This window comes from Lissotriton vulgaris, chromosome 2_1 (genome assembly GCF_964263255.1).
Source record: "Lissotriton vulgaris chromosome 2_1, aLisVul1.2, whole genome shotgun sequence".
Classification (NCBI taxonomy): domain Eukaryota; kingdom Metazoa; phylum Chordata; class Amphibia; order Caudata; family Salamandridae; genus Lissotriton; species Lissotriton vulgaris.
In genome coordinates, this window is record NC_141687.1 from 249,215,184 (window position 1) to 249,227,255 (window position 12,072).

Below are 12,072 nucleotides of genomic sequence, written 5' to 3' on the forward strand. Positions count from 1 at the left end.
ATCTTTATCAAAAAATGTAAACTAAAATGATTAACATTTCAGAAAACTACCCTCTTTCCTCTTTCCAATGTAAATATAGTAAAAAGCATCTTACTAGTACGAATAACAATTAAAATGTTACCTGCAGGCACAGAGCCTAATGAAGCGGCCTGGCAGCCACCATGGTTAAAGTTAAAATTAGGTGCCACGCTGATAGAAGGAATCACTCGAACGTGCTTGGACATTTGTTCACAGCAAGAAATTAGAACGAGGAATGCAGCTGCCATCCCGCGCGCAAAAACGCCTCTAATAGAGGGAATCACTCGAATGTGCCTGAGCAGCTGTTCACAGCAAGGAAATAGAACGAGGAATGTAGCTGCCACCCTGCATGCCGCAGCTCGCTCCCGAGAGCAAAATGCAGTGGGAGTGACCATTCCAAAGGAGGTGGGACATGCACCCGCCTTTAGCCATTTGCATGCTTTCATTATTGAAAGACACATGCAAAAGCCAGTCCAATTTGTGGGAGGAGTCAGGCCCACACAGAGTAAACACAAGAAGCCTCGCAGCGCATGTGCACTGTCTCAGGCTCTACCTAAACAAGCATTTGCAATGCAATAGGTCTCGCATTAGGAAAGTTTGAGCTATTGTTATTGTAAATGTCAAATTTTGTATTTATGTGTTTGTTTTGAAAATAGCTAAATTAATAGCTTTGTCATTTACAATGCCAATAGTTTAAACTTTCGCAAATGTGACACCTATAGCATTTGTAATGCTATATGTGTTGTATTTACTTGACTAAGATGTATTGATATTACAAATAATGTTTATTTTTTATTTTTATTAATACTTAAATAAAGGTTATTGTAATTTATAATGGCAATAGCTTAAACTTTTGTAAATAACTTTTGTGAAGATTATGTTCAGTGTATTTTATTGAGACGAAAATCCAAGAACAGAAGTGAAATATTAACATATTTTTGTGACATTTGTAATAAAGCTTGAAACATTGAGAGAACATATTTGAACCAGTTGTTGAATGGTTGCACAGATTGATGCTGTGGTAGCGCATAGTGATGTTGTGGTGGTGCTGAGTGATGCTGTGGTGAAGCAATATATAGAGGGAGGGCGACAGATAGATAAGCAGATAGAGGGAGGGCGACAGATAGATAAGCAGATAGAGGGAGGGCGACAGATAGATAAGCAGATAGAGGGAGGGCGACAGATAGATAAGCAGATAGAGGGAGGGCGACAGATAGATAAGCAGATAGAGGGAGGGCGACAGATAGATAAGCAGATAGAGGGAGGGCGACAGATAGATAAGCAGATAGAGGGAGGGCGACAGATAGATAAGCAGATAGAGGGAGGGCGGGCGACAGATAAGCAGATAGAGGGAGGGCGACAGATAAGCAGATAGAGGGAGGGCGACAGATGAGCAGATAGAGGGAGGGCGACAGAAAGAGTGAGGGCGACAGAAAGAGTGAGGGCGACAGAAAGAGTGAGGGCGACAGAAAGAGTGAGGGCGACAGAAAGAGTGAGGGCGACAGAAAGAGTGAGGGCGACAGAAAGAGTGAGGGCGACAGAAAGAGTGAGGGCGACAGAAAGAGTGAGGGCGACAGAAAGAGTGAGGGCGACAGAAAGAGTGAGGGCGACAGAAAGAGTGAGGGCGACAGAAAGAGTGAGGGCGACAGAAAGAGTGAGGGCGACAGAAAGAGTGAGGGCGACAGAAAGAGTGAGGGCGACAGAAAGAGTGAGGGCGACAGAAAGAGTGAGGGCGACAGAAAGAGTGAGGGCGACAGAAAGAGTGAGGGCGACAGAAAGAGTGAGGGCGACAGAAAGAGTGAGGGCGATAGAAAGAGTGAGGGCGATAGAAAGAGTGAGGGCGATAGAAAGAGTGAGGGCGATAGAGTGAGGGCGATAGAGTGAGGGCGATAGAGTGAGGGCGATAGAGTGAGGGCGATAGAGTGAGGGCGATAGAGTGAGGGCGATAGAGTGAGGGCGATAGAGTGAGGGCGATAGAGTGAGGGAGGGGTGGAGAGAGAGGGGTGTAGAGTGTGGGGTGTAGAGTGTGGGGTGTAGAGAGGGGGGTGTAGAGAGGGGGTGTAGAGAGGGGGGTGTAGAGAGGGGGGTGTAGAGAGGGGGGGTGTAGAGAGGGGGGGTGTAGAGAGGGGGGGTGTAGAGAGGGGGGGTGTAGAGAGGGGGGTGTAGAGAGGGGGGTGTAGAGAGGGAGGGGTGTAGAGAGGGAGGGGTGTAGAGAGGGAGGGGTGTAGAGAGGGAGGGGTGTAGAGAGGGAGGGGTGTAGAGAGGGAGGGGTGTAGAGAGGGAGGGGTGTAGAGAGGGAGGGGTGTAGAGAGGGAGGGGTGTAGAGAGGGTGTAGAGAGGGGGGTAGAGAGAGGGGGTGTAGAAAGAGGGGGTGTAGAAAGAGGGGGTGTAGAAAGAGGGGGTGTAGAAAGAGGGGGTGTAGAAAGAGGGGGTGTAGAGAGAGGGGGTGTAGAGAGAGGGGGTGTAGAGAGAGGGGGTGTAGAGAGAGGGGGTGTAGAGAGAGGGGGTGTAGAGAGAGGGGGTGTAGAGAGAGGGGGGTGTAGAGAGAGGGGGGTGTAGAGAGAGGGGGGTGTAGAGAGAGGGGGGTGTAGAGAGAGGGGGTGTAGAGAGAGGGGTGTAGAGAGAGGGGTGTAGAGAGAGGGGTGTAGAGAGAGGGGTGTAGAGAGAGGGGTGTAGAGAGAGGGGTGTAGAGAGAGGGGTGTAGAGAGAGGGGTGTAAAGAGAGGGGGTGTAAAGAGAGGGGGTGTAAAGAGAGGGGGTGTAAAGAGAGGGGGTGTAAAGAGAGGGGGTGTAAAGAGAGGGGGTGTAGAGAGAGGGGGTGTAGAGAGAGGGGGTGTAGAGAGAGGGGGTGTAGAGAGAGGGGGTGTAGAGAGAGGGGGTGTAGAGAGAGGGGGTGTAGAGAGAGAGGGGGTGTAGAGAGAGAGGGGTGTAGAGAGAGAGGGGTGTAGAGAGAGAGGGGTGTAGAGAGAGAGGGGTGGCTTGTGGGTGTTTTGGGTGGGTGGGATATACATTGTTGTGTAGGTTGGACTCTGATTTATGAGCAGGTGGTGTGATTTGCCAGGTTGGTGGTTTGTGTCTTCAAAGCAGTGTGTTTTATTGGTGGTGGTGTGGTGGAGATGGACAAGAACTCTATTTCTTATGAGAATCTTTTTTTGTATGTAGAATGTGGATGGTAAGTCGTATTGTTTCATTTATGTATGTGGAACAAAGGAAAAGATAAACGTATTTTCTTAAGAGTGCCTATGGTGGTGTTATTGTAGTTCGTGGTCTACAAGCCAAAATTATCAGTACGGAATTGCTGTCTAATGTCAAATTAGAACACGGGGCGACAGCCAGACTGGGTGGCTGGCATAATGGAGGATGGGGGAGAGCTGAGAGGAGAAGGGGAGTGGAGATGGGGTTTGAGAGCAGTGCCCGAGAACTAAAGCGTTCAGTCTCAGGAAGAGATCGAGGCGCTCTGTGGACAAGGTGGAGGGTGCTCGAAGGGGGAAGGGGCTGAGATTGCAGATTGAGAGCCTGCTGAGGCATGGGTGTCCTTCACATTAAGGGTGGGGGGTACGCTTCAAAGGAAGGAGAGAGTAATCCCACAGGGTCTTGAGTGTGCCCTAAGGAGGGAAGGAATTAACTCTCGGTAAGTGAGTACACGGGGAAATAAATAATGGACACACAGTGATTGAGTACACAGGGAAGGGATGGGTCTCGGGGATTGAGTGCACGGGATGCTTTGGTAAAGGAATCCAGCGGTATTCCCAGAGGGTGCCCTAAGCCAGAGGGCGATGGGTAGTCTCTGAACGAGATAGGGAGCTAGTGAGTACCTTTTCGGAGAGAAGGGTTGGGCGCTCTGTAGGTTGGTACAAACGGTGGTGTTTTGGTAAGACACGTAAAGGGCGATCTTATGGGAAAGAGATGATGCCTGTGGGAGTGGGTGAGGAATCAGCATGAGGAAGCGCTTGACCACTGAAGTAGACGCCTCTTGTCGAGGGAGGTGTAACTTAAGCCGTCGGGAGACTTAATGACCCTAGTCATTTGACCAACTGCACTGAATGCTGTGATTTTTTTTTATTTAACCTATTGCGGAAACTGGTGAGAGAATACGAGTACGAGCATGTAAAGTGCTGTCCAAAACAGCTAGGACTAGCTGTAGGTGTTCCACGTGGCAGATGCAGTGACTAATGCAAATAATGCCCCCTCCCCCGCAGAATGCCAAGAGATCCCCCATACCTCACAGATACTCACTGTCCTTTGGCTTATGATGGGTTAGTGGCCCCTGAATGGTGCTGCCTGCCGCTCTGCAGGTGACCAGTGTTACTCCGCTGGGGTGATGTACACTTCAGTTCTGTATACAAAGTTTAAGGCAGCATCAGGACAGACTCTTTCGAGGAGCCTCAAATGTTATAAGAGGGGATTAGGGTAGAGCGCGATAAAGTGCTTTGCTGAGGATCAGAAGGAAACAGGTCAAATTTAAAGCGGCAGCAGGCCAGGTAGCACTGCACATTGTTAAAAGGATCGGCAGAGGGGAAAGGGTTAATGATCTGAAAATGCCGCCGGCGCCGCCAAAGTAAACAGAGGCAGGCAATATGTGAGTGCTGGAGGGGGAGTGGATTTGCAGTGCCAGGTCTCAGCGTTGGCTCTCCTCTGTGAGAAATCTACAGCTGCGTTTGTGCTTCCAGGGTGGAGAGGACTCTGGACACGAGGAGGGAGGAGGAAAGCAAAAAACAATAATGCAATTTGAGATGTGATTACAAATATTCAGCAATTAAAGCAACGATTTGCACACCTCATATTTTAACACTACACACTAGTCCACAAAAGCTTTAAGAAGTCACCCTTAGCGTCCTTTTCCGAAAATGGGAGTAGACGCAGGTTAGACACTGAATTCCACGTTAAAATGTTGTTGCAAGTAAAAGTAATCCAAATTGAATCTAAAAAAGAACTGGATTTATCAATGCTTGTTCAAGCTTTATTTGATACTTATGGACTGGTGGGCACCAGACTTGAGCTTTTGAAGGGATTTTTGTGTAAAAGCTTTATTCCATTTTAAGATAAAAACACAGTTGGAGCTGCCAAAATTCGTATTTATTAGGGCTTCTGAAGGTTTAACATGTAATTAAAAATTGCTTGGCATCACAAGGGCTAGAATGAGCCAAAACGGGGTAATAAATTCAAAGATTCTCCAAACAGGGTGAACCAAATTATGTGTTGCCCATGGCCAAACACATCCTTAAGATGTCCCTGGCTGAGGATGCCACAGGGTGGTAAGGTTGAAGGATTCGATCTAAGGCACCTAAGGAGTTCCTGGACATGGAGGGGCACACAGCCACATGCATACCTCATTGGACACCACGCCCCCGCCATCTGCAGCAGCTCACTATCTCCGAATCTACTGTGGGTCACGTGACACAGCCTCTGCACCCACTACTGGCCCCATCAGCACCTCTACCAGGCACTGCAGTGACCCCCTGGAATCTAGGTTTGGGGGAAAGGACACCAGTGTGATGGGAAGCAACCGACTCATGCCTGGAATCTGAAGGAGGCGACATGCCGGGGGTGCTGAGGTGCGAGAGCGGGCTGTCAGGGGCACGGCACTGTGATAACAGTACAAGCCCTAGTACGGGCCCTCGGGTAAATCTCACCGGCGTGATGGATGAGACCAGAGCCGCTGCCAACGTGATAACAGCACAGCAACGGCAGCCCCCCGTCTGCACTGCTGCGTCCTCCTTACATACAAGGACACAAGGTGAATTTGCACACAAACATGCGTGACGTCAAGCCACACATGTGATCAGTATTTGAGGCGCCTACCTCCCAGCTGCCGAACGTGCTTTATGGAGGTAGATATTGCATGTGGGGTTTAAGATATTATAACACAATGTATGCACCCAAAAAAGAGGTAAATTCCATTAGAGTCAATAAAACTACTATCTGAAACCGAAAAACCGCACTGTCAGAACACCAGTTTCAACTGGGAGATGAAATTCTCTCTCCAACACTTGAAAATACGTTTCATAACTCGGCTGCCAGCTAACGGATATAACGGAGCACATTTCTGCTGTTCAACTGGACTATCAGCAGTGATAGCGCTTCCCACGATAAGTGCGGGACACAAGTTCTTTAAAAAAAAAAAAAAAAATTATGCCAGGCATTAGTGTTGTTACATTATGCCGGGATTTAGTGCATTTGAGTTCTCATTGTAGGCTTAAACATTTTTTTTTGTAACAAATGTGATAATTTTGGACCAGTTAAACCTGACAGTCTTTCTAAAATTACAAGAACAAGCCTGCTTTGTTAACAAAAGAGGCTTCCTTCATTTGTGTTATGTTCGATCATCCCATGGTTTTAGTTGCGGCATCAAAGCGCCCCACACTGAAGTGTAAAGGAGAGGGGGGCATGAAAAGGAAGAGGATGACCTGTGGCTCGGGTCTGATGCAATTATGCGAGGCAGCCTGGTTGGGAAGCCTGTGGGAGGGAAGCCTGTGGGAGGCTGATACCTTTGATGTGAGACCAGGGGGGAGTAGAGATGAGAGTCACGGCCTGCGGCCGTGAAAAGTTAAGTGAATAATTAGGGGAGGAGAACTGGCAGAGGCCGGGCTAGCGCACGCTGGGGAAGCCTGTGGGAGGGAGGCTGATGCCTTTCATGTGGGGAAATGCGCGTGCTTGTGGTCACATGATTCACGTGAACTGTTGGAAATCCGCTTTTTGGGAGCCTTGGGTTTAAGTCTTGGTTTGACGGCATTAGACTAGCATATTCATTCCTTGTGGAATGGAATAGGCGAGACCTAAAAACCAGGCATTAAGGTCTTTCTGAAGGAAATTAGTTCAGTGAGTAACCATAAATCCGGCTGGAGGTAGGTACTGTTGATGGTTGCCAGCTAAGAGAACATCCCCCCCCCCTTCCCCTCCTCCCACCACCCCCATTTCACTTTACTGAATTTCAGGACAGTCAATAGATTTCCTGTGGATATGCGAAGCTCTTTTGAAGGAGCGCATTTCAACACTCATTTGGCTGCTAATCAAGCAATTAAAATACTAAGCAACAAGTTTTAAATTTTATTTGCTGTTTGATAGGTAGCCAGTGGAGCTGTTTCAGGAGAGGTGCAGTAGTTGGTTCTGCAATGAGTCTTGAATTCCAATCTTGCCACCGCGTTCCTAACCATCTGCAGTCTGGCAATGTAGCATTTGGGAAGGCCAAAATATATAATACTAGCAAAGTCTAGCCTTGGTCCAATCACTGCTTCCAGGATAGTCCAAGGGCTCAGGAGAAACAAATGACTGTAGTTTCTTAGTGGTCTTAAGATTACAGATATATCTTGAGACCACAGCATCAATATATGGTCTTAACGATAGATGGTGGTCGCCTAGGACCAGACCTTCAGCAGCTGGCTTTGGTACAGGGAGCAGGCCCATTTTTAAAGGCCATCATTGATGGATACAGAGGGTTACATATGTATTTACCACTACAATTTCATTTCTCTGCATTCGGTTTCAGATGATTGTTCCCCATCCATATACACACAAAATGCATTATACCCTGGTATTTTTCTTATGTGCGAGCATGCTCATCAAGAAACAAGATCTGGGAATCGTCAGCATAGTTATAAATCTGGCATCCCAGATTAAAGAGCTCTTTTATTAAGGGTCGGTTATAGATATTAACGAGACGAGATGACCGGGAAGAACCTCATGGAACTCCACAATCAACTGACCTCAGGCGCAGCCCTAAACAAGGATAGCTGCATGGACCGCGTTCTATTCTTCAGGAATGAATCAAGCCATTTATGGGCAGTCACCAAGACACCCGCGCATCCTGAGCACGAAGTACGATTTTATGATTAATCTTCTCTAAGGCAAGAATGGTTTGGGGTAACCTAGACATGAAAGGACACTAACCAGCAGGACATGCAGAGTCAAACATCCAGTTGTGCTTTTTCGATGGCTGCGTCCAAGTTAATGTTAGAATGGCATTTGTGACCATGGCCTGATGTTAGGCCAGACCTTTCTGAAATCTCAGATAGATTGTTCCTCAATGTGGATACCTCGAACTCATTCTTTTTCTCTCACCCAAGTCTCTCCAATTTGGACATATTGTACACGTCAATGCAAATGAAGATTTTTCCTATACTTTCATTAATTACTTTCACTATTAAGACAACTTGAAATCAACCAAGGTGAAAATCAAATTACACAAAACAATGACGTCGACTGCCTGGCAGTTGTCTGCTTCTAACTGAGCAGGCCCAGGAAAACCATAGAAAGGAAGAAAAGTAAAAGGTGGGGAAAAGCGGCTTGTATTTTGTCCTACGTCCCAGGAATGGCCATTACTATTTTTCTCAACAAAAATATAATTTTTTGCATACCTCTGACATGCTAAGGACATGTCATTTAAGCTATCCTGCTTTTTTATTCTTGACAGGACTGGAAACGTCAGGTTTCTGTGAAAGGCTCTTTTCACATTTACCTGACCCTTTTGGTAAATGTTATACCAGGTGTCAGAGTTCATGTAGCTGTGTGAGATTGTCCTTTGTGTAATTTCCGCACTAGGTTATGGGTTTTTTTTGTCAAAGAAGAGATTTTTTCACAGGTTGCGCAAACCACTCCATTATTACATTATGATGGGTCATTACTTACATTTATACATGACATAAGCTACCATGACTCACTTACCGAGGAGGCGGGGTGGGTGGGGCATGTGGGTATTTCCTGTCGAATATGTGCATGTCGTAGGATGGTGGAGAATATACAGGAGGTGGTTCTTCGTCTGAACTGTCTGGCTCCAATGTCCGTTCCAGAACCTAAATAAACACATTTCAAATGTTACAAAAGTGACTCGAAGCAGACGTTTACGACGAAGGAAGCAGCTTAAGAACATACCACGAAGGGAGCAAAACAAACTACGGGAAGAACGAGGATATGTCATGTTTTGGGAAACGCCCTGCTTTTGGATATCACATTTAATGCATTAGAAACAACAGAATGGCAAGACTGTACATTTTACCCACAGTTTCAAGAAGAGACACAGGATCATGAAGGCTCTGTAAACTAGAAAGGATAACTACAAGCCAGGACTCGTCCTGCAGATTTTAAGATCTGGTCCTTACAAGCACTTTGAAAATGCTATGGATGGTAAAGCCACTACCAGGGTTATACGGGTTCTGCAATAAAAATAATGGTAAAGTATTTCTTATCTTGACAGCACCAATACTAGCGCTGATGAGATGGGAGTTTTCTTTGACCCAGTCAAATGAACGAAGTCTCAGGAAACTATAGTGTTTGGGTGGAGGGTTGGAATCTACAGGGCAGAGACTGCCTTGTTCATAGGTGCCAAGGTTTCAGATTGCTGTGTATGACATTTTCATAATTTCAGTGTAATTAAGAGTGACATTTCAACGACTATGAGTGACACTTTATCGCAAACAAAATGAAGCAATGAAGACGAGGGAAGAATATAAATATCAGAAATTACACCCATTGGTCTTTAGGATCATACGTTCAAAAACACGTAGTTAAGCTAAAGTGGCGTGGACCAGACTGGTGACCAAAAACACTAAAATGTGATAAAACAGGCAAGTGACTTTCTCCATCTATGCATCAAGGATCAAGAAAAACATCCCTGTATCCACCAGGACTGCCTCAACACTGCTCCAATTTAGGAAGGAGTTGTAGACGCACCTTTTTAAAGAACACGAAAGCACAATGCAGTAATATTACATGTCTCCTCACAGAACCCAGGTCCCTCGCCGATCACTCACTGACTGTAGTCGCGCCTTTGACCCTGTACAGCGCTCCACTTGACTTGGATGTACTATTATAATAGCATATACTTAGACTAATCTCCCTTCACAGACATTGCACGTCAGAGTACACTACATGCACAGGTGCAAGAATGCAAACGTGTAGCTTAGAAACAGGGCCAGCTTTAGGGCAGTGCGACTGGTGCGGCTGCACTGGGCGCTAACCTGTGGAGGGGGCGCGGACCTCAGAGGAGGCGCTGTGTTTAGCAATATATTATGTTAGGAGAGATGAGGGGAACTTTTGCCCCGTGGCAGTTAGAGAATTCGAAGAGGCAGTCAAGGGGCATAGGGTGCGTCAAATGTCATTGTCGTGCAGGGTGCCAACAGCGCTAAAGCCGGCCCTGCTTAGTCATATATGGCGATTACTAACTTGAAAATACAATAATCAAATAAAACGCTTCTTTTTTATGAGGCACAAAAAGGGCGTGTACATTAAAGTGCTGAACATAAAGATAAAGGAACAATCAAAATCATACAATTTAATAACAATTAACTTGGATTGAATATCTCACGGTTTCAAGAAAAATCCCACTGAAGATAGTACAAAACGTGAAACAGAATTTATAACACATTTCTGGTAATCTTTCTTCATAGACGTTTACAAACAAAGCCAGTGACATTTCCAATTGGGAAATAACAGAAACAAGCACTGGCAAATCCAATAGGTTTTGTCAACAATATTGGCGTTGTCAGTATTTTTTTGCCATGTTGCATAGTAGTGCAGCCGATGTGCAAAATCAAACAAGCATTTGCAATACAATAGGTTTCGCATTAGTGAAGCTTTGAGCTATTGCCACTGCAAATGCGAATGTTTGTTTTGGTTAAAAAATATACCAGCAGTAGCATAAGTACTTAAACAAATTTACAGTAGCACACAGGCTGTTACTGGGTGTCCCTGTGGAGTAGATAAGGGAACTCTATTATCCACATAAAATACTGAACCCTTAATGTAATTATAAAGGGAAAGATTGCAGCTAAGCATACATTTCCATTTGTTTTGATTGGAGTGAGATTTTTGTTCGATTGAGTTTTAAAAATGCACTATTGTTGCCTTCCTCGAGACGAATGGATCCCTCGACCACTCGCAGTCCGGCTTCCGGGCCAACCACAGCACCGAGACCGCCCTCATCGCAGCCACCGACGACATCCGAACCCTGCTAGACAATGGGGAAACAGCGGCCCTCATCCTCCTGGACCTCTCCGCGGCGTTCGACATGGTCTGCCACCGCACCCTAGTGCAGCGCCTCAACAACATCGGAATCCAGGAGAAGGCCCTGGAATGGATCATCTCCTTCCTCGCCGGAATAACACAGAGTCCACCTCCCCCTGTTCAGATCCGAGGCCACCGAAATCATCTGCGGCGTACCACAAGGATCATCACTCAGCCCCACGCTGTTCAACATCTACATGAGCCCCCTTGCGGCAATCGCACGCCAACACAACCTCAACATCATCTCCTACGCCAACGACACCCAGCTGATACTCTCCCTCACCAACGACCCCGCCACCGCCAGAACCAACCTACACGAAGGAATGAAAGACGTAGCCGAGTGGATGATGAACAGCCGCCTGAAATTGAATTCAGACAAGATGGAAGTCCTCATCCTGGGATCTTCGCCCTCCGCCTGGGACGACTCCTGGTGGCCCCCTGCCCTGGGCAGCGCACCCAAACCAACAGACCACGCACGCAACCTGGCCTTCATCCTGGACTCCTCCCTCTCCATGACCAGACAAGTCACGCCACCTCCTCATTATGCTTTAACATCCTACGTACGCTACGTAAGATCTTCCGGTGGATCCCCACCGAAACCAGGAAGACGGTCACCCAGGCCCTCGTCACCAGCCGACTGGACTACGGCAACTCCCTCCACGCCGGAACCACAGCCAAACTCCAGAAAAGACTCCAGCGCATTCAGAACGCCTCAGCACACCTCATCCTGGACATTCCCCGACACGGCCACATCTCCGCACACCTGAGAAACCTGCACTGGCTCCCCGTCAACAAGAGAATCACGTTCAGACTCCTCACCCACGCACACAAAGCTCTCCACAACCAAGGCCCAAGATACCTCAACGACCGCCAGACCTTCGACACCCCCACCCGCCAGCTTCGATCGACCAGCCACGCCCTCGCCGCCGTCCCCCGCATGCGAAGAGCCACTACGGGAGGAAGATACTTCTCCTACCTGGCGGCCAAGACGTGGAACTCCCTCCCCACCCACCTCCGCCTGACCCAAGACCACCTCTCCTTCAGGAAGCAACTCAAG

General features: G+C 47.3%; 1 protein-coding gene across 6 annotated transcripts in view; it reads right to left on the reverse strand.

Annotated features, from left to right (window-relative positions):
- The window catches only part of CUEDC1 (CUE domain containing 1), a 673,926-nt gene that overhangs the window by 187,980 nt on the left and 473,874 nt on the right, over positions 1–12,072 (reverse strand). For all 6 annotated transcript variants that reach the window (XM_086954843.1, XM_086954846.1, XM_086954848.1 and 3 more), the window contains one exon: positions 8,679–8,806. In XM_086954843.1, the coding sequence (XP_086810969.1) occupies positions 8,679–8,806 (128 nt within the window). The remainder of the gene's footprint in view (positions 1–8,678; positions 8,807–12,072) is intronic.